General features: G+C 43.3%; 1 protein-coding gene across 3 annotated transcripts in view; it reads right to left on the bottom strand.

Moving 5' to 3' along the window:
- Window positions 1–22,849, bottom strand: part of trappc9 (trafficking protein particle complex subunit 9) — a 188,520-nt gene that overhangs the window by 129,599 nt on the left and 36,072 nt on the right. For all 3 annotated transcript variants that reach the window (XM_058407954.1, XM_058407955.1, XM_058407956.1), the window contains 5 exons: window positions 19,762–19,888; window positions 17,179–17,324; window positions 4,137–4,222; window positions 1,188–1,314; window positions 969–1,101 (listed from right to left, as the gene is read on the bottom strand). In XM_058407954.1, coding sequence (XP_058263937.1) covers window positions 969–1,101; window positions 1,188–1,314; window positions 4,137–4,222; window positions 17,179–17,324; window positions 19,762–19,888 — 619 coding nt within the window. The remainder of the gene's footprint in view (window positions 1–968; window positions 1,102–1,187; window positions 1,315–4,136; window positions 4,223–17,178; window positions 17,325–19,761; window positions 19,889–22,849) is intronic.

The raw sequence follows: 22,849 nt of genomic DNA, 5'->3' as shown, positions 1-22,849 counted from the left end.
AAATTAATTTCAAATTAATTGAATAAATTATGCAAATATATAAAAATATATCAGCAATTAATTTTAAAAAATACTTAATTACAAAATTAAAATAACAATAATAATAATAATAATAATAGTAATAATGATGAAAAGAAACAATAAATATTAGAAAATAAATCTATATAATTTTACTCCAACTCCACAAATATGTGAAATAGAATTTTTTTAAAGCAAGAAATTTTAGTATCTATAAATAAAAAAGGTGCTTTAATTAACACACACACACACAGACACACACACACGCAGCTCTGTCCTCAAAAACTCCCTGACGTCCCCTTCACTCAGACGTGAAGCCCTAATAAAGAATTAATGACATTAATATTGACGTTAATCTAATCTAATATTAATATTCGTATTAAATCAGCCCTGAAATGACTTTGTACTGCTAGATGCTGGAGACTAGTCCCCGCCCCTAACGTCAGCACAGCCAATCAGAATACAGGATGCTCGCTTGTAGAAGAACATGCAGAAGCTCTTCATCATAATCAAACTGAACAACTTCCTGTCCTGTGTGTTAAGAGCTTACGGAGATGGACATGTAAATTATTCACCTCACACACACACAAAGAAGAGGAGAAGTTTCTGTTACATTTGCAGAGAGAAGAGAAGAGAAGAGAAGAGAAGAGAAGAGAAGAGAAGAGAAGAGAAGAGAAGAGAAGAGAAGAGAAGAGGAGCCTTGTCATGGAAATAATGAAAAAAAAACGAATAAAGAGAAAATAGAAAAGGAGAAGGGGAGGTGGGGCAAAAACAAGGTGAGACAGGAGGACAGAAGGTGAGACATGAATAAGGTGAGACAGTAGGACAGAAGGTGAGACATGAATAAGGTGAGACAGTAGGACAGAAGGTGAGACATGAATAAGGTGAGAGAGGAGGACAAATCTGATACAAGAACAAGGTGAGACAGTAGGAGAGAAGGTGAGACATACCGTGGTAGAGAGGTGGTGAGTTGGAGGCGAGGCAGTGATGGCACCACCTCCACAACACAACCGCTGGACTTCACACCCACCAAACTGTCCAACAGACAGTCACTGCTCACACCAAACACTGACGTGTGGTAACCTGCACAACACACACACACACACACACACACTGAAAACTCTGCAGAAAGATTAGTGATTAGAGTGCTGTGTGTGTGTGAGACTCACCACTGACGGTGATGGTGCCGGCGGTGCGCGGGACTCCCACCAGAGTGACGGGGTAGAGTCCAGACTCGGCGGGGAGAGACAGAGCAGCGGGCAGAGACTCAAAGTCCACACCGGACGTCAACAGACCCTGAAATACGACAGGAGAATTATCTAGAAATAAATTCCAGATGGTTTTAAACCAACAGAGATGAACTGACCTGCAGAGGAACAGCACTGACCGGTGAACACACCAGTGACAGCGCCAGTGAGGAATACACAACAACATACACGAGGTTCCTGAATAAAGAATGATAAAGTTTGAGGAAGTGATGGAAGAGAAACAAGAGGAAGAAACAAGAGATAAAAAACTGAAGGAATTTTTCCTCCCCCTCTTCCTCCCCCATCCTTCTTCCTCTTCACCCAGATAATCAATCATCGTAATCGCTCCATGATCAGGGCGAGATGAAATCACTTCCAACACGCACACTCCATTTCCCCGAAAAATTGCTGGTGTTCTCGACAGCGTAAGGAGGAAAAAAAAGAGCCGATGGACACAGACTGAATAGAACGAGTAAAGAGGAGAGTGGATGGAGGAGTAGTGGATGGATGGAAAGTTAGATGGAAGGATAATGGATGGATGGAGAACTGATGGTAGATGGAAGGATAATGGATGGATGGAGAACTGATGGTAGATGGAGGGATATGTGGATAGAGAGTAGATGGTAGATGGAGGGATATGTGGATAGAGAGTAGATGGTAGATGGAGGGATATGTGGATAGAGAGTAGATGGTAGATGGAGGGATATGTGGATAGAGAGTAGATGGTAGATGGAGGGATATGTGGATAGAGAGTAGATGGTAGATGGAGGGATATGTGGATAGAGAGTAGATGGTAGATGGAGGGATATGTGGATAGAGAGTAGATGGTAGATGGAGGGATATGTGGATATACAGATGTGGATGGAGGGATATGTGGATATACAGATGTGGATGGAGGGATATGTGGATATACAGATGTGGATGGAGGGATATGTGGATATACAGATGTGGATGGAGGGATATGTGGATATACAGATGTGGATGGAGGGATATGTGGATATACAGATGTGGATGGAGGGATATGTGGATATACAGATGTGGATGGAGGGATAGCATATCGAGGGTTAGTAAATGGAGGGATAACTGAGGGAGGAACATGATGTGAATGACATGATGAAAAAGTAAAAAGAATTACATCATTTACATTATTCTCAACTTCACTTCCTGCTCCTCAACTTCACTTCCTGCTCCTCAACTTCACTTCCTGCTCCTCAACTTCACTTCCTGCTCCTCAACTTCACTTCCTGCTCCTCAACTTCACTTCCTGCTCCTCAACTTCACTTCCTGCTCCTGTTCTGATATCAACCCATAGGGAATTAAACACAGAGTAATGCAGTAATGTGTATTATATACAATACTGTCCAAAAGAGTTATATTCCTCTTTAACCCCAGTATGTGTGTCTGTGTGTGTGTATGTATGTATGTATGTATGTATGTATGTATGTATATATATATGTGTGTGTGTGTATCAGCGCTCTCTACCTTCCCCACACCTGTATGTATGTGTGTGTGTGTATCAGCGCTCTCTACCTTCCCCACACCTGTATGTATGTATGTGTGTGTGTGTGTATCAGCGCTCTCTACCTTCCCCACACCTGTATGTATGTGTGTGTGTGTGTATCAGCGCTCTCTGCCTTCCCCACACCTGTATGTATGTGTGTGTGTGTGTGTGTGTGTGTGTGTGTGTGTGTGTGTATCAGCGCTCTCTACCTTCCCCACAACTGTATGTATGTGTGTGTGTGTGTGTGTGTGTGTGTATCAGCGCTCTCTACCTTCCCCACACCTGTATGTATGTGTGTGTGTGTGTGTGTGTGTGTGTATCAGCGCTCTCTACCTTCCCCACACCTGTATGTATGTGTGTGTGTGTGTGTGTGTGTGTGTGTGTATCAGCGCTCTCTACCTTCCCCACACCTGTATGTATGTGTGTGTGTGTGTATCAGCGCTCTCTACCTTCCCCACACCTGTATGTATGTGTGTGTGTGTGTGTGTGTATCAGCGCTCTCTACCTTCCCCACACCTGTATGTATGTGTGTGTGTGTGTGTGTGTATCAGCGCTCTCTACCTTCCCCACACCTGTATGTACGTGTGTGTGTGTGTGTGTGTGTATCAGCGCTCTCTACCTTCCCCACACCTGTATGTATGTGTGTGTGTGTGTATCAGCGCTCTCTGCCTTCCCCACACCTGTATGTATGTGTGTGTGTGTGTATCAGCGCTCTCTGCCTTCCCCACACCTGTATGTATGTGTGTGTGTGTGTGTGTGTGTGTGTGTGTGTGTGTGTGTGTGTGTATCAGCGCTCTCTACCTTCCCCACAACTGTGTGTTCTCTGTACAGATAAAACCACGTCACTGGAGGAGAAAGCTCATCTGCTTCCTGCTATGAAAAGGTTAATTAGCTCATGTGCAGACTTCCACGCTCTGCATCTCTCAGACGAGCTGTCCAAACATGGACTTTCACCTGCGGCTGTCTCACACACACACACACACACACAAAGACCTGGAACACTTCCCTCAGTTCCTCTTTCCCTTTTCCCCTTCCTCCTGTTTCTCAGAAATAATCACGGCTTCTCACTTCTCCAAAGTTGAAACACGGCCAAAAGAAGGAAGAGAGGAGAGCGGAGCAGACGGAGCACATCACTGCACTGGCACAGAGACGGAGAGAAAGAGAGAGACACACACCTGCTCGAGGCACGCAGACGAGACGGGGAATAATGAAGACACTGCCGGGATCAACAAGGGACTGTGGAAGGAGGGAAGTGAGGAAGAATGGAAAGAAGGAAGGAAGGAAGGAGAGAAAAAGGAAGGAAGGAAGGAAGGAAGGAAGGAGAGAAAAGGGAAAGAAGGAAGGAAGGAAGTTTTTATACTACACATTACCATGTTTTCCACTCGCAGTTCAAAGGGCATGGGATTGTACACCATCAGCTGCACCTCACACACGTCCCCCTGCACCCACTGAAAATCTGAAACACACAGAGAGAGAGAGAGAGAGAGAGAGAGAGAGTCATCACACTTGGAACACTGTGTAATATTTATTCGATCCTCACACTGTTCCTTGAAACTCACTTCCTCTCAGTGGTATGTGATGGAAACAGTTTGGTTTCTGGAACACGACCCAAAACAAACGAGCGTTCTGATATTATTTTATTTTATTTTATTGCCCTCTGCCTCGCGCACCTCCAGCCATCTGTGTGTGAAGCGCTCCCATCTCAGCCGGCAATTCACAGGACGGGATCAGATCCAGTTAAGAGTGTGTAAACAGCACTGCGGGGGATCATCACACACGGACAGCACGCTCGGCATTATGGGAAATATGCTCAGGGATTACACAAATCTCTCTCTCTCTCTCTCTCTCTCTCTCCACTGAACACCAGTACAGCAGACTCTATGATATACACATGAACTTTTTAAATAAGAAAGAAGTAATGAATGAAAGGGATAAAAGCAATGCAATCAAGAAAGAACGAAAACCAAGAGAAGGAAATAATACAATAACAGTGTATTAGATCCGGATGACGGCATAACACGTGAGGGTGATGGCATAACACGTGAGGATGATGGCCTATCGCACCAAGGTGATGATGCATCACATCAGAGTAACAGCATGTCACGTGAGGGCGGTGGTGAACCTTTTAAGAATGGCGGCATATCACGTCAAGGTGACACAGCGTATCACTTGAGGGTGATGGTGTACCACAGCATATCACGTTAGCAAGACACCGTATTAAAGCATATCACGTGAAAGTGACTGTGTCTCCAAATGTATCAGGTGATGGTGGTGGTGCAGCATGTGAGAGTGGTACTGTGTCACGCAAGGAAGAAAGTATATCATATGATAGTAACGGTATTTCATGTGAGGGTTACAATACATCACGTGAGGGTGGTGGTATTTCACGTGAGGGTTACAATATATCACGTGAGGGTGGTGGTATTTCACGTGAGGGTAACAGTATATCATGTAAGAGTGACTGTGTATCCCAGTGTATCATGTGAGGGTGGTGGAGCAGGATGTGAGGGTGGCACTGTTTCACATGAGGGTAGTGGGATATCATGCGATGGTGGCGGTATATCACGTGAGGGTGACACTGACTCATGAGGGTGACACTGTCATGTGATGGTGGTGGTATATCACGTGAGGGTGGAGGTATACCACATGACAATGACACTGTCGTGAGGATGGCGGTATATCACGCAAGTGTGGCGGGGTGGCAGTATATCACGTGAGTGTGGCGGTATATCACGTGAGTGTGGCGGGGTGGCGGTATATCATGTGAGGGTGGCGGTATATCACGTGAGTGTGGCGGGGTAGCGGTATATCACGTGAGTGTGGCGGGTGGCAGTATATCACGTGAGGATGACACTGTCATGTGAGGATGGTATAATTCAACAAGGCTAATGAGCTGGAGCTGAGGAACAGAGCTTCCATCCCTCCCTCACTCTCTCGTTCCATCTCTTCCTCCCTCTATCCAGCAGAAAGGAGCGACACGCTTTCTAACACAGGAGATGGTGTGACGCTCTGCACTACACCTATCACGCACCAGCGAGAGGAGCGTGACTGATGCGCTGTAACGTCAGCTCTGAGAGCACTGAAGCCGTTCACACTGTTTCACACTCACTCTTCTACTGTAATAACTTTCCGGTTTAAATGTACAGAGTGGGAATCAACCAGAAACTCCAGAGATTTCTATACTGCAGCATGACATCCACCAAGGAACACAAAGACAAGCACCAACCAGAGGTCCACGTAGACGTGAAGGTAGGAAACGTTAAAGGAAATGTGAGTGACAGTAACAGATCACCACAAGGCGTTGCACATGAACAATAATTCTCAAGCTTGTGTTCAAGCAGTGAACCACACACAAGATGGATAATCAGCATAAAGAAAAAAGGCTTTATAGAATAAATAAATAAATTATATTGTTGATCTTTCGGCTGCTCCCTACGTGTGTGAGGGGTCACCACAGCAGACCAACTGGTCCACACAACAACTTGGCACAGGTTTTACGCCGGATGCCCTTCCTGACGCAACCCTCCCATTTTGATCCGGGCTTGGGACCGGCACTGCACCCAGTGGCTGGGGTTTGGGCACTGGCTGGGAATCGAACCCGGGCCTTCCGCATGGAAGCGAGAAACCTACCACTGAGCCACCAGTGCCACTAGAATAAATAAATAATAAAGTGTTAGACTCTCAGCATGTAGATTACACACCTAATAAACGTATCACCTAACCCACCAGTCTGATGCCCTGTCTGGGGTTTAGTCTGTTGAGAAACCTTTAGCAGTTAAAAGGAGAAGAAGTGGCAGCTAAGGTTGAAGCATTAATACAGACTAACAAAAACAGTGAATCGAACACACTAGTGAATTCCCTGGGAGAGGACGAGTGTGTATGGTAACATCAGCCATCAGTTTGTGGCTGTGATAAAAGTCAGGAAGTGATTTATTTATTCATCTAAGAGATGGTGGTCTTCATTTTCTCTTGATGCCTTTAACCACTAGGTTAAATGAACAGGATAGTTATAGACTGAATCAACAGAGGGAAGGAAGAAAAAAGGAAAATAATGAACTCCGATGGATAACTTGGTGGGTGGATGGTATGTAGATGGATTGGTGGATAAATGAGTTGATGGATAGAGGAATGGACAGGTAAATAGAATGGTGGATTGACTGCCATAGTGACAGACGAATTGATGGTGACAGACGAATTGACAGATGGATGAATGAACAGACCTATGAGAGGATGGGTGGGTGGATGGATTGGAGGATAGGTGGATAAATGGGTGGATGGATAAGGGGATGTAAATAGAATGGTGGATTAATTGGTGTATGGATGGATGGATGGATGGATGAACAAACGGATGAGTGGATGGATGAACAGACAGATAAGTGGATGGATGGATGGATGGATGGATGGACGGACAGGTGGATAGATTGGGGTATGGATGGATGGATGGACGGATGAATGGATGGATGAGTGAACAGATGGATGGATAGATGGATGAGAGAATGGATGTGTGGATGGATAGATTGATGGGTGGATGGATTAACAGACAGATGAGTGGATGGATGGTACATAGCAGATCACAGAATATTCTCATAGTCTCATACTGAACCATGATAGTGTGTGTGTGTGTTATTTATATAAAAGTGCTGTTCTCCCACTATACCAGTCATCAGTCTTAGTCTGGAAAAATAAATATAGCCATGCCGATGCTCCCGATTCACCTGCAGGCTCTGTGTACGCCGGTAAATTAGGGTCAAATCCGGGCTAAGGCCGTACTAAACTATTCCTGCACCAGCTGACCCACTTCACTTTTATTTCTAAATAAATGTTTAACTAGCACATAACTCTTTAAGGCCTTCCTACCTGAGGTGGAAAAACAAGAGGGATCCATGCTGTTTCAGGACACAATACATTCCTTACAGACTGTATAATATTACGGGACAATAAAGGGTTAACGGCACAATGATTAAACCAAACAAAAACCAAACAAAACCCCAACAAAACTCAGATCCAAAACCCCAACAAAACTCAGATCCAAAACCCAAACAAAACTCAGATCCAAAACCCAAACAAAACTCAGATCCAAAACCCAAACAAACCTAATTCAAAATCTAAACAAAACTCAAAACCAAAACAAAACTAGAATCCAAAACTCAAACAAAACTCCAAGCCAAAACGAAACTCGAATACAAAACCCAAACAAAATTCAAATCCAAACAATATTCTATCCCTTACTCAAACTAAACTCTAATCTTAAAACAAACAAAACTCTGCTCCTAAAGTAATTTCTAACTGTAACTGAAGCTCAGAAACACTAAGTCTAAAGTCTTCTCTCACTTCTTTCACGCAGCAGATTACACTGTCTCATGTCAATCAGAAGTGAACACCTGAAATTCTCCTGGAGCATTGCACTCATGTTAATTGTGTTATAAAGAACATCTGGCCGAGTCTGAAAACACCCTGAGCAGAGGGAGGAAAGTTTAAATGACTTATGTGATTAATAACAGGGTTGTGGTTTGAAGAGCTTGGTGGATTATGTCAGTTTGAAGGCTTGGAGTGATCAGATTTAAAGATAAGCTCTGAGGTTTGCTAATCCTGGTTACGCCGAGTTTCTCCTTTCAGAGTGGAGATAACGGCTTTCACGCTGCAGACGCTCCTCTCGGGCTTTCCTCAATTATTCCGACCTAAAGCAACCTGCATCAGCCGCGGGGTTTTCTTCGTAATCGGGCAGAGCGATGAGATCTCAGGAGCTTGTTTTTCTCACTGAATGTTGTTTCCTGACAGACAGAGTGGTGAAGAGCAGCTCAGAAGGAGAATCCCAACAGGTTAATAAAGCTGGAACAGAATCTACAGTCTGGACCTTCATGTCTACTCTCAGGCAATATCTGAAACAGAATCAACACACACACACACACACACACACACACTAGCAGGCTTTGGGTGTAAATGCTCTAGTGATTGTCAGATGTAGATGCTAACCCAAAGCAACATCAATCCAAAATGAGTTTTGACTCCATGCTTTAATCTTCATGTTCAAAAGGCACGAGAGAACAAAACTTTGCTTTGATAGAGGACTTTGTTAGCATGCTGATGTCCTAAATGATTAGCGCATTCTGAGACACAGCCCTCAACCTGTGTGAAGAATAAATAAATAAATTAATGTGTTCAGCAGTTTTGCGTTAATGGGGTGGGAGTTTATTAGGAGATTTCCCTTCATGTGTCATGACATGTTCGTAATTACATGTTGGATACAGCTGATAATCTCACAGCACACGCTAGAGGAGGAGGAGGAGGAGGAGGAACTCCACTGGCTGTAGTGTGAAGAGTTCCACAATATGTGAAATGCCAGCTTGAATCCTAACTCAACCCCACACCCATATCCCAGAGGAAAAAGGCTACCCCAAATACCTCAACATAATACCTCAATCCAAATACAAATTCTAATCTAATCTTAAACCCAAAACTCTAATCCCAGCTCAACAAACAAAACTCTAATCCCAGCTCAACAAAACTCTAATCCCAGCCCCAAAACAAACAAAACTCTAATCCCAGCACTACAACAAACAAAACTCTAATCCCAGCACTACAACAAACAACTCTAATCCCAAAAAACAAACAAAAATCTAAACCCTGCCCAAAACAACCAAAACTCTAATCCCAACAACAAACAAAACTCTAAACCCTGCCGAAAACAACAACCAATACTCTAATCCCAACAACAAAAAACTCTAATCCCAGCCCAAAAACAAACAAAACTCTAATCCCAACACAACAAACAATGCCAATCCTACCTCAAACCCAACACTCTGAGCCTAACGTAAACCACAAATAGACCTTAATCTGAGCGAACCAAAATTCTAATCCAAGCTTCCAACAAAACTTTACAGAAAATATAATCAATTCATTTGTTGCTTTCAGGTTATTCATCACTATAAACACACACTGTGTATAATAACAAACAGAGAGAGAGAGAGAGAGAGAGAGAGAGAAACAGACAGACAGACAGAGAGAGAGAGAGAGAGAGAGAGAGAGAGAGAGAGAGAGAGAGAGAGACACTGGGGGAAACAGACGAGAAGCTGAAGTGGAGCCCTGAATCCTGTGGAGGAACAGAATGAAAGCAAGACCATGAGGGAGGGAGAAAAAGATGGGAGAACGCTGAGAACTTAGTGTGAAAAACAGCAAAAAAAAAAAAAAAAGAACAGGGAAAGAACAGAATATAGAGAGGGAGAAAATGAAAAGAAAGAGAAAGAGAGAGAGAGAGAGAGAGAGAGAGAGAGAGAGAGAGAGAGGAGAGACGGGCAGGCAGCGAGGTTCCAGCTAAGTGCAGAGTTGCCTCCTGTGGAGAAGCAGAGAGTGAAAGCAGAGAAAGAGGGGAGATGAAGAGAGGAAAAATGAAAGAAAGAGAGAAGAGTGCCAGTTCAGTCTCATTCCAGCCGAGAGCGGCTCAGCATGACAATTAGAGAAGATGACATTAAGATTCTAAAAGAAGACCCCGAGAGAACATCCTTAAAGGAACTGAACAGTTTATTCCGCATTAAAGCCCCGATCAATCAAAGAATCAGTGTGTGCTTAGAAAAAACAAACCAGTGATGTCCCCTCATCCAGGAGAGGGTAGTGTAGGGTAACGCAGGGTCTCTACCACACACACACACACACACACACCCCACTTTGTTTATCAAGTGAAATAAATGACACTCCTCACACAGATGTCAATCATCCTGCATGAACACAGTGCTTACTCCACAAGTGAGTGGTGAAGGAAAAGGTATAATAACAAGATACACTGAAAGGGATGGATGGATGGATGGATGTAGTAGTTTGAAATACGCACATTGTTTAGCATAAATGAATGAGTGGATAGATAGATATTGACCAGTAGTTTGGAACAATCTACTCAAAGTCAGATAGAAAGTTGATAAAGCTGGATGGATGGATGGATGGATTGATGAGGAGCATACATGGAAACGCCAGGTGATTATCAGTGATTATTACTGGCTTGCTGGATGGATGAATGTATAGATAAGATAAATTAAGACAAAAAATGAAAAGGATGAAACAAAGAAACTGACAGTATTATGGAAACAATGAACTGATATTCAGTCTTCATTAAAAAGTAATAAAGATGGATGGATGAGGAGCATACATGGAAACACTGGTTATCAGGTGATTATCAGTGATTATTACTGGTTTGTTGGTTGGTGGTCAGACCACAGTTCCCACTCCCAATAAGACCGTAACCAGTCAGACCACAGTTCCCACTCCCAATAAGACCGTGACCAGTCAGACCACAGTTCCCACTCCCAATAAGACCGTGACCAGTCAGACCACAGTTCCCACTCCCAATAAGACCGTGACCAGTCAGACCACAGTTCCCACTCCCAATAAGACCGTGACCAGTCAGACCACAGTTCCCACTCCCAATAAGACCGTGACCAGTCAGACCACAGTTCCCACTCCCAATAAGACCGTGACCAGTCAGACCACAGTTCCCACTCCCAATAAGACCGTGACCAGTCAGACCACAGTTCCCACTCCCACTAAAATGTGAAATGAAATCATGTCATATGAAATAAATTGAACTGAGAGTGGATGTGGATAATCTGGCCTGTACTGTGGTCAGCAGGTTGTATGGAGTCTGCTGTGTAAAGAACCCAGTCTCACTGAGAACCCATTAAAGAACCTTTCTCAGCCTGAACCCATGTGTTACACCTGGACCGTATCCCAGCATGCCTGTGGTGAGCCACACTTCACTTCAGACCAATCGACTTCTCCCTGTCGTCCATCTCCGCTCGATTCACCCAGACGCTAAGAGTTTGTCAGGAAGTCACCTTGTGAACACACACACACACAGTAGCACTTGCAGTCAGGATGTGTGTGTTTGTGTGTGTGTGTGTGTGTGTGTGTATGAGGAGATTGATCAGGTAGCTAGTTTAGAGAGGAAGAAAGGCCCAAGACATCTGTCTGAACCTACAGTGTGTGTGTGTGTGTGTGTGTGTTCTAATAAAGCTAGCTAAAGTACTAAATTCTTGCCTGGATCTTCTGTCCTGCTCTCCTTCTTTTAGGGATTTTCTTCCTTTTTCTTTATTCTGTATTTTTGTCTTTCTTTCTATCTAATTTTATTCTATTTTGATTTTCTTTCACTTTCAACTGTGAATGTGTACAGTGTGTGTGTGTGTCACTTTGATAAAGGTCTTCTCTCCACAGACATCTGGTGTGTGTGTCTGTGTGTATGTATGTGACTCAGCCCTGTTCTGTTGCAGGAGGCTGAGAAACCCAGAATATACACACACACACACACACACACACACACACACACACACACACAAAATGCCAGAAGGGCAGAATAAACTTGACACACATCCACACTTGAGAAACTGAAAAGAAATAAAGAACAGACTGACACAAACACACACACACACACCATTTCCAAACACACACTGCTCCCTGTGTGTGCGTGTGTGCATAATCTTATTACCTGCTGTTGTTCTGCTGACCACACACACATACACACACACACACACACACACACACACACAGGTGTGTGCCTGAGGCTGGACTAGATGATCAGATTGTCATTTTTGGCTACAATTCCTAGTTTAGCAGCAGATATAAACACACACACACACACACCACATCCATGACCAGTTGTATCACACTATGTGTATGTGTGTGTGCTCTTGAGGTCTGAATGTAGGAGTACATCAGCATCTGTGTGTGTGTGTGTGTGTGTGTGTGTGTGTGTGTGTGGAGGTAAATTGAGGCAGTGAATCAGACACGGACTGAAACACTGTTACTGATTCCCACTTTGATGATTTAAAGATGGAGAGGTCTTACTGGTGGCTGCTGGGCATGAAGACCCTGCTCGCACGGCATTATGGGAAAGGAGGGGGAAAAAAAGATCTTTATATAAATATACTAACGCTACTTTTCTACTGGGTTGGTTCAGGTGGGCGGAGCTACAGACTAAACTGATACATCAGGCATAAAGAACCTCAGCTAACTACAGTAGTCAAAGTGCTAGCAAATTGGGTGGAGCCTAAATTGGGTGGCATCTCCTTTGTCAAATTTTGAAGACATTTTGAAGACATTGAAGACTTTGGTATTTGAGGAACTTTTTTTTGTAACATAGATGTTACAAAACAAGGGAAGGGAAGGGAAGAGAAGGGAAGGGAAGGGAAGGGAAGAGAAGAGAAGAGAAGAGAAGAGAAGAGAAGAGAAGAGAAGAGAAGAGAAGAGAAGAGAAGGCGGAGTTTAGTGAGCCTCAGTGCTGCTCTGATTGGTCAGGTGTTGATTCGTTCTCTAACAGCAGCTCTGACATTAACACAGGTTTATGTTACTGCATTGGCTCTGATATGCGATCGTTTCTATAGTAACAGCAGTTCATTATGTATGGAAGGAGTCTCCAGTGTCAGCGCTTTGTAACAGTCAGAGGTAAAGCTGCACACTCAGGACAGGAGCTTTAGGGTTTCTCGCTAACAAAAGATGACAAGTTTGTGTGTGTGTGTGTGTGTGTGTGTATGTGTGTGTGTGTGTGTGTGTGTCTTATAAACTTCAATAGAGAATAAAGAGAGGGTTCAAGAGATCGACTATTTTTAGCAGCTATACGTATTTGTTCATACTTTTTTGCGTCTCTTTTATTCCTTCTTTTGTTTGTTGTTTCATTGACGCTTTCCTTCATTCCTTTCCTTTGTTCATGCTTTCTTTCCTTCTCTTTGGCTCATCCTGTTAAATTTTTCTCTTCTTTCTCTTCTTTTATTCTTTTCTCTCTTTGTTTTTTTCCCCTTTCTTTCTGTATACACACATAAGTAACTATCATTGCATCACAGACATTCCACAATATAACCATAAATGCCATAAATACACACCATACACACTGCTGATTTTCGCTTTAAAGCAGAACACAGGATGTTGTACAGTGCTCACTATATTAAAGGGGCGGAGCCTAATCGGGGTGGAGCTTAACCGTAGTCAGGTTTTCAGAGGTGTGATGAAGACAAGATAAGAGAAAAGGGACAGCGGGTTAGTGCTTTAATTCAGCTGAAGCAACAGCAAAAAGCCGTTATGAGAAAAAGCTTGATTATCAGTTATAGAACTGATGATGAAACATGGCTACGCATTCTTCTACCACCTCAAGTGGTCTGCTCTACACCAGCCACAGAGATTCCTCCTAATTGGATCCATCTATAGCCTCTTAAACTCGGAATCTTCAATCTTCATGGAGACACTTTGGACTCTCCTCCGAATTCGAGACATCGCTGAAGATCACGACTGCTGGATTCATTACCCTGCTCTTAGCCCTGAACTGGAGAAGTGTGTGCAGAGAGTCACACCCATCATCGAACGCCCTGCCAGGAAAATAGCGCTATGTCCAAAAGTACAGAAGCTACACAAGGAATTCGCTCATGGTCACCATACCAGAGAAAAACGCACAAAGCTTGTGTGAAGAGCGTCCCCGAGATCGACGGCGCGCTCGCTTGGCAGCAGGAGCCGAGATGAGCAAGAAGCTGGCAGCCTAAAAACCGCACAACTTTATTTCTTTTGAAAGAGCGGCGGTAAGTTCATGCAGAACAGCCATCTGTCCACGAGGCACGGCTGCCAAGATCTTCAGAGCTCTCCGGATCCAAAAATAAATACACTGAAATAAATACCCAACTCGATGGGAATTTAGGAAAAACTGAAAACTGGGGGTGGTGGCACGATCAGTCAGGACAGAAACTTCCGAAGGATGTCAGAGACCTGTAATTAAAAATCAGAGAGACAGGTAGACCATGAAGCCACTATGGCTGAAGGCTCTGAGAACATTCTGAGGTGAGCTCTGACGGAATTACGCCATTGAGACGTCCGGTTCTGTTGTGTGTATGCGCTTCATTGAGACGATTATCTCATCACTTATACTCCACAGCGTTCTCAGTGCAACACAAAGCAGCAGTAACTTTTAACACAATTATGATGAGCAGAAAAGCAAGTCAATAACACAACACCACATCAAAGCCTTGTGTAGGAAAGACTACATCAGCAGTCGGGTTCCACTGGTTTTAGCCAAGAACCCAAAAATCTGAGGTGACTGTGGACAGACCAACCACATATGGTTCTTCTGCAAACTGTTAGTACAAACATGACAAAGCCCCTGAGCTCCATGAAGACATGGTGTGGAGGTGAAGGTTGGAGATAGTGGAAGAACTGGAGTGTCCTGCACAGAGCCCTGACTCTGACTCAACCCTACTGAACACCTTCAGGATAAACTGGAGTCTCATCAACATCCCAACATCAGAGTCTGATCTCCCTAATGTTCATGAAGTTGAATGAACACTAATCCCCCACAGCCACAACCCAACATACAGTGGAAAACATTCCCAAAAGATAAGAGAAAAGATGAGACGATAGGATAGTATAGGGAGAAGAGAAGAGAAGAGAAGAGAAGAGAAGAGAAGAGAAGAGAAGAGAAGAGAAGAGAAGAGAAGAGAAGAGAAGAGAAGAGAAGAGAAGAGGAATAAAGCTGTAAACAGATGTTTAACAAGCCCCTGTGAGTGTGATATCAGGGGTGTACAAACTTTTCCTGAATACTAAGCACGTTTTTTAATCTTTTCCATATAATGATGTTTGCATTGTGCAGCGAAGCCAGAAACTCAGTTCTAAATATAGTAAACTCAACAGAAAAATCAAAGGCAAGGATCAAGCGAGATTTGACACACTCACGGTGACAGTAATGTGGTTAGAACGTCAACAAGAATCTGCTTCATCCCTCTGTTCTGAGGTTCTCCACTGTAGTGCCACAGAGGATGGCAGACTCAGCACTTTCCTCTCTCTCAGCTGCCAAGCTTCATGATGAGAGGTCATCTCTGAAATGTTCTCCTGGGACTCAGAGGAACGTAAATACTTCAGTGTTTCATGTGGAATCTGCTCACGAACAGGAGGAAACTCGGAACAATAGAACGATATTCTAGAACACCTCCCCAGAATCTGCGGAGTCTTGGGATAATTGTGTTCTAGGACAGTGTTCTAGAACACATCTATGGTTCCCAGAACCATCTGCACTTCAGTATGTCAACTTTACTGAAATCTTCGTTTCAAAGACATCACAAGTCTTAGGATAATTGTGTTCTAGGACAGCGTTCCAGAACCTGCCTATGGTTCTCCAAATCCACCAAACTGCGTTCCGCTACAGTTCAACTGCCTCTTTCTGTATTTTGCTTGTAAAACCACACAAGACTTAAAACTGTGGTGTTCTAGAACCAAGCATGGTTCCCAGAAACCTCTGAAGTTGTTAGAGCTAGAGTTCTATGTGAACCTTGCCGGAGTTTTCTAGCTAACCCCAAAAAACATGGAACAGCAGCAATCTAGAACAGAACAAAATTCTAGAATACCTACTCTACTGATACTCTACGATTTGAATGCAAAATTCCTGAAAACTTCGTGTATAAAGTCTATAAATTCTACAACAGAATATAGTTCTAGAATTTTCAGAACCCTCTGAGCTTCAGTTCCACACGCAACCTCACTCGACTCTTCTCATGAGACATCTAAAAGCTTGAAACTTTGGTGATCTAAGCAGTGTTTTAGTTCAAAGTATTCTGAGAAGAGATGTAGACGTGTTCTGTGTTGTGCTACAGTTCCACTGCACCCTCAAGACTTAAAACAGTGGTGTTCTAGAGCTGTGCGGTGTTCTCGAACACATCTAGGATTCTGCGAACCCTTTGAACTGCAGCAACCACACTGGAATCGGTCCTTAAACATCCCCAGAGCTGAAAGAGTGGTGTTCTAAATGAAAATGAAAAATGAAACAGCCTTTATTTGTCACATATACATTACAGCACAGTGAAATTCTTTCTTCGCATATCCCACCCTTGGAGGTTGGGGTCAGAGCGCAGGGTCAGCCATGATACGGCACCCCTGGAGCAGAGAGGGTTAAGGGCCTTGCTCAAGGGCCCAACAGTGGCAATTTGGCGGTGCTGGGGCTTGAACCCCTGATCTTCCGGTCAACGACCCAGAGCCTTAACCACCTGAACCACCACTGCCCCTCATGTTCTAAATGAAAATGAAAAAAAAAGAACAAAAAAAGAACTGGAACAGAGTTCTAGAACATGTCTGTAGTCCATTGTGGTTCTCATGTACTCTTCCTGAACACTTTTCATAAACATCACAGCACATGGAACAATGGTGATCTATGGTGATCTAAATGGTGAACGTTAGCACTTTCTAGAAAATGTTCTCAAACATGTCTTTAATTCTTGGAACCCTTTAAACTGTGGTATATACCAAAGCAATCTTACTGGAATCATCCAGTAACCAGTGGGACAGTTCTAGAACTTGTCAGAACCACGACTCCTACACTTTAGACTCCTCTCACTACACACTAACAGGAAGAAAACTTAGAAACAAAGGAAGTGAGGCTTTTGAAAACAGGTTCTAGTGACGTACCGATCTTCTTGGAGCGTTCTTCTCCTCTGTTGTGAATGCTGATGGGAGAGTAGATGAAGGGACTGGCGGAGCTGACGTTCGGCCCGGGCAGACCCTTCACTTTATGTGGACGAAGACTCGCAGGCAGATTCAGCAGAGAGACAGACCTACAGAGAGAAGAGAGGGGAGATAAGGGTGCTTTCACATTCAGTGCGATTCTGTAGGCAGGTGAGAACCCAGCAGTAACATATATAAAGTGTTGGTCCACTCTAACTGAACTTTTATGTACAAATCAAAGCAAATGAACCAAAAGAACCGATTTAGACCCTAGGACTAACACAGGTAAAAGTGCCCTATGAGGTCTCTAAGCACCTTGCTTAGAGACCCAGCAGTGGCAGCTTAGTGGACCTGGGATTCGAGCTCACAACCTTCCAATGAGTAGTCCAATACCATAACAACCAAGCTGTCAAACCCCCAAGACCTGCCTACTATCACATGAAGACACCATCTGAACAACCAACCACATAGTTTTTCAGGAAAACATCAGCAAGCACGTGAAGATGAGAAGCTGCTTGTTGGTCTTTGTGTCACATTAATGCTTCACAGCTTGTTTTTTGGTGATATTGTGCAAGGTAATAAAAGGGTTTCTAACTGAGAAAAAGAACTCATTTACTGACATTTCAAGGAAGTCAAGCATCCAGTTTTCTTCCATTAAAACAAAATGTCAACTTCCAGTGAGTCAGACATCAGTGAGCCACCTTTAGCGACGCCTCGAAGCGTGTGCTGTCAGCAGAAGCCTAACAGGCACTTGTGGAAGGAAAAGACTGACGTTTTCTTTCATTTATCCACAGTGTGGGTGTTTTTTAGTGCTTTGCTACAGCACGGGAGACCAGCATAGCCTCGGGGTGCTACCGCTTAGCAGGGTCGGAAAGTTTCTATCGGTGCCATGGAAGTGCCGATTCGGGAAGATTCTGAGAGAATGAGCTGAATGGACAGGCGTTTCTGGCTGAGAAACATGGAGGATCACTGGAGGTCTTCCACTGACATTTCAGCAAGAATACATAAAGACACACTAGTTTTAGTGTCAACTTAACGAGCTAGGTAAATAGATAATGGAGGGCCTTTTACTGCAGGAGAAGATCTGATTGTATAAAGATAGACTCATGTTCTTGAAGTAGTGAAATGTACCTGCATGGAACAGCCTCATGTTGGAAAAACACACCTCTGAACACAACCTCTTACAGATCCCTCACTCTACAAAAAGAATTGGGATTAACGTACAGCTAAAACACCACCAACTAACCATGTTAACTAAAGAGATACTACTTTAGAGCAAGACACGCCTTTGGGGCGGGGCATATACAGTTCTAGTGATTGTTTAATTGGCTGATCACAAAGTATTACCTTGGTGTAAATCACCAAAGATAATTTTTGCATTTTGTGGTCAGTTATACAATGAAAACAAGAACATCTCCAAAACTGGGATAGACTCCAGGTTCCCTTCAACCCTGTGTAAAATAGGTACTATGGAAAATGAATGGGGTGGATATCTTTAAAACTACTTTTTTCTATTTTTAGACCAATTTTGATTTCTAAGGAACTATAATGTGATATACTTATCTGCACCTAGGTTCTGGCAGTTGCAAAAATTTTTAACTGAAGTCTCAGAGAGAGAGTGCTGATACAATCATCTAAGACCCACCAATAGGAGATACCTGACTTGTGGCATCAGCAATGACAAAAACGTAAACGAAACAAGCTTGCGAAAGCTAGAGTAAAGCTCATCTTTTGCCTTGAGTGGATTTGTCGATGCGTCATGCAGGTCATCTGGCTTGATCCGGTAATGAAATACAATCTTTCTTACAATGAAGTAAAGATCTTCACGTTGAAGAGCATCTGAACCCGGCGAGGCGTCGGAGGGGATCCCAGATTGACGGAGAGCACCGCGTTGCTGTGGCGTCGGTTCAAAATGAACTCTTTAATCTTACGAGCCCAAATGTGGCAGAACGCTAATGCCAAAGCGAGCCGAGGCCGTTAACGGTGACATTTATTCTTCTAACAAGACAATGATTTCTTAAACGGCGAGTGAGGAAAGCGATAATTCATTAAAAGTAATTGTGCACGCAGGGTCTCAGTCAAACTGCCATGTAAAAACTGTTCAGCCGTTTTAGAAGAAGAGGAAAGAGAGACAGAGACGGAGCGCTAAGGAGGAGGAGAGGAAGACATGATGTGAGACACTACGCCGTCGGGGAGGAATGTTCACATCACTTTCCTCCGACAAATTGGGGAAATTTTTCAACTTCAGCATACAACGTACACAGCAGAGAAATGAAGGGAAAGGGAAAAAAAACAACTAAAGATTAAAAAGTGCATTGTTTTACATGTTCAATTAGAATAAATCAGTGCTGTTTATATTGTCATACATAACACTCTCAACCATCAGCTTAATATGAAGCTGAATCTGTCTGAATGGGTGTGGTCTAGTATTCTAATGAGCATGGTTGATTGACAGCTCTCTGTCTGAGACTCTGAGAGTTCACTTTGGGTTGCTGAACACAAAACCTGTAGCTGTATCTTCTCTAGATTGGGATTCGTCCCACTGACCTGACGATGGGCAGCTTGGTCAAGGGCACCGGGGCCAGTTTGAGTCCGTCTGGAAGCGTGATGACGTTCATCCCTCCGGGACACTTAGACGTGTAGTTCTCCAGACTCTGAGTCACCTCCTTCTTTTCTGTGGACAGGAAGATAAACACAAACAAGGAGAAGCATTAGAAATGGAGATATACTGCACAAGTAATCAGCGTGATGGTCGCAGCTGTAATCTTTTAATGCAGAACACAATCATTAATAAAAGGTGCTTCAACTGGTTCATTATGTAGCAAGGTGAAAGAGAATGAAGAAAGGTTAACTTTCTGGGCAAATTTTTCATTTTCCTGTTGATGAACAATAACAGAATTAGGAATATATGCGAAATAACCTCAAAAGAGGAGCGATATATGCTAAATTCTATATAAAAATATGTATAATGAATTTGAATTATTATTTCTTTTTATTTCCAGAACCGTCATTTGACCTTAATACGAATTGAAAATGGATTCAACTGAGGAAGCTGAGCTTTTGGGCTTTGACTCATCATAATCATCTTATTATAAGAGCAATAAGAATCACTGTGCTATCAATACTTTTGTTTATTCCCCTTTTTATTATCTATTTTTGTCTAGGTGCACCACATGCTAGAACTTTCTTTTATTAAAAGCACAGATGCTGTCCTCTGTCTTTTTTTACTAAAAAAAAAAACAAAAAAAACTCTGCTGCCAATCAGAAGATGGCAAAAATCCCGCCATGCAAATGAAACGCCGAACTTCTTAAGAGCCTCTGGGGAAAATCAGTTTCCTCCTGCTCTCGAGAGGCCATCACCCATGGCGAGATATGAATTTAATGAGGCAAATTATCTGAGCTGCGGTGGATCATGAGCTAGACGGGTTTGATGGGGGGGTGAGACAATCAAAAGCGCTTCGAGCTGTGCTGAACAGAAGACCGCTGAGATCCAGCCTCGATTGTGACTAAAGAAGAAGAGTGGCTGCGAGAACGAGAAGGAAGGAAGGTCACGTCTCAGTCACTGCCATGGATCTGGTGTGAAAGATAACTGAATTATGAGAGTATAAATCACTTAATTAAATTGATGTTAATCCATCACTTCATGCCAAGTCCTTCACTTCACTGTAGCATCCATTGGCTCATGTTTCTAGTTCCTCATCTGCATTCAGATCTCTCTTACTCTATACACACACTCCCGTCCCAGCATTGAAAAAGTTGTTACACTGAATACGGTTTGGGTTCGAGATCAAAAGATGAAAAGGAGATGACAGATCAGAATTTCAGTATTTATTTCCTATTATTTATATCTACACATGTAAAACCCCTTGGCACCTTGTGCTTGAACCCACCCATTTTTCGAATGATCAAGTGACTGACAGGTTGTCTACTCTAAGTAGAGACCTTGGTTACACCTGTGAAGACTGCACTTGCTGTTAAAATGGACGAAGAGAACACTAGAGAGTTGTCTGAAAGAAAAGCTAAGAAAAGAGTAAAAATCAAATCAAAACCATTGCATAAGCATTGGGCAGAGCCTATACAACAAACTGGAATGCCCAGAAAAAGAAAAAACCCTGGTGTACTAACAACCAGACATGGAAAAGCACAGCCAAGAACAGCGGCAGTTGAGGTCAAAAATACTGTGATATCTGTGAAGAAAACCCCCAAAAAGAACAGCCACCAACAACCTCCACAGAACAGGGTAAGGGTATCACAATAATACACTGTTGGAAGAAGACTTCCAAAGCAGAAACAGGGGCCAGAAGATGTACAGACATGAGCCAGGAAAGCTCTGAAACCAAGCTTCTAAAGCAATGGAAAGGCCAAAGTTTGGAGGAAGAAAGGATCCGCCCATATCCATGGCCAAGCATGGTGGTGGTAGTGTCATGGCTTGGGTTCTGGAACAGACACACTAATCTTTACTGATGATGAACTCAGCAGAATGAATTCAGAAGGTTTGCCAATTTTACAGAGAAATGCTTACAACCTAATTGGGAGGAACTTCATCATGCAGCAAGACAGCGACCCAAACACACTGCCAACTCAACAACGGACTTCATCAGTGGAAAATGTGGAAGGTTGTAGACTGGCCAAGTCAATTAACCTTAAACCAATTGTGTAGTATTTCACTTTACCTGAAGAAAAGACTGAAGAGAGAAACACTACCACACCACCCAACCACATTTCACAACTATACCTACACTACCACACCTAATACTACACTACTATACCCAGACAACTCTCATTTTACTAGTATTCCCAAACTACCTCACTACTACACCCAGACTACCACACAGACCACTACACTAATAAGCAGAGACTACCTCACTACTATACACAGATGACCACACCTACTATTACACTACTATACCCAGACTACCTCACCTACTACTACACTAATATACCCAGACTATCACACAGACTACCACCCTACTATATCCAGACTACCACACTACTACACCCAGACTACCACACTACTATACCCAGACTACCACACTAACTACCTCACCTACTACTACACTACTATACCCAGACTAGCACACTGACTACCACACTACTATACCCAGACTACCACACTAACTACCTCACCTACTACTACACTACTATACCCAGACTACCACACTACTATACCCAGACTAGCACACTGACTACCACACTACTATACCCAGACTACCACACTAACTACCTCACCTACTACTACACTACTATACCCAGACTACCACACTACTATACCCAGACTACCACACTACTATACCCAGACTAGCACACTGACTACCACACTACTATACCCAGACTACCACACTACTATACCCAGACTACTACACTACTATACCCAGACTACCACACTACTATACCCAGACTAGCACACTGACTACCACACTACTATACCCAGACTACCACACTAACTACCTCACCTACTACTACACTACTATACCCAGACTACCACACTACTATACCCAGACTACCACACTACTATACCCAGACTACCACACTACTATACCCAGACTAGCACACTGACTACCACACTACTATACCCAGACTACCACACTACTATACCCAGACTACCACACTACTATACCCAGACTACCACACTACT

This window comes from Hemibagrus wyckioides, linkage group LG14 (genome assembly GCF_019097595.1).
Source record: "Hemibagrus wyckioides isolate EC202008001 linkage group LG14, SWU_Hwy_1.0, whole genome shotgun sequence".
Classification (NCBI taxonomy): Eukaryota; Metazoa; Chordata; class Actinopteri; order Siluriformes; family Bagridae; genus Hemibagrus; species Hemibagrus wyckioides.
The sequence above is the reverse complement of the archived record's forward strand: the minus strand, read 5'-3'. Positions and strand labels throughout refer to the sequence as shown.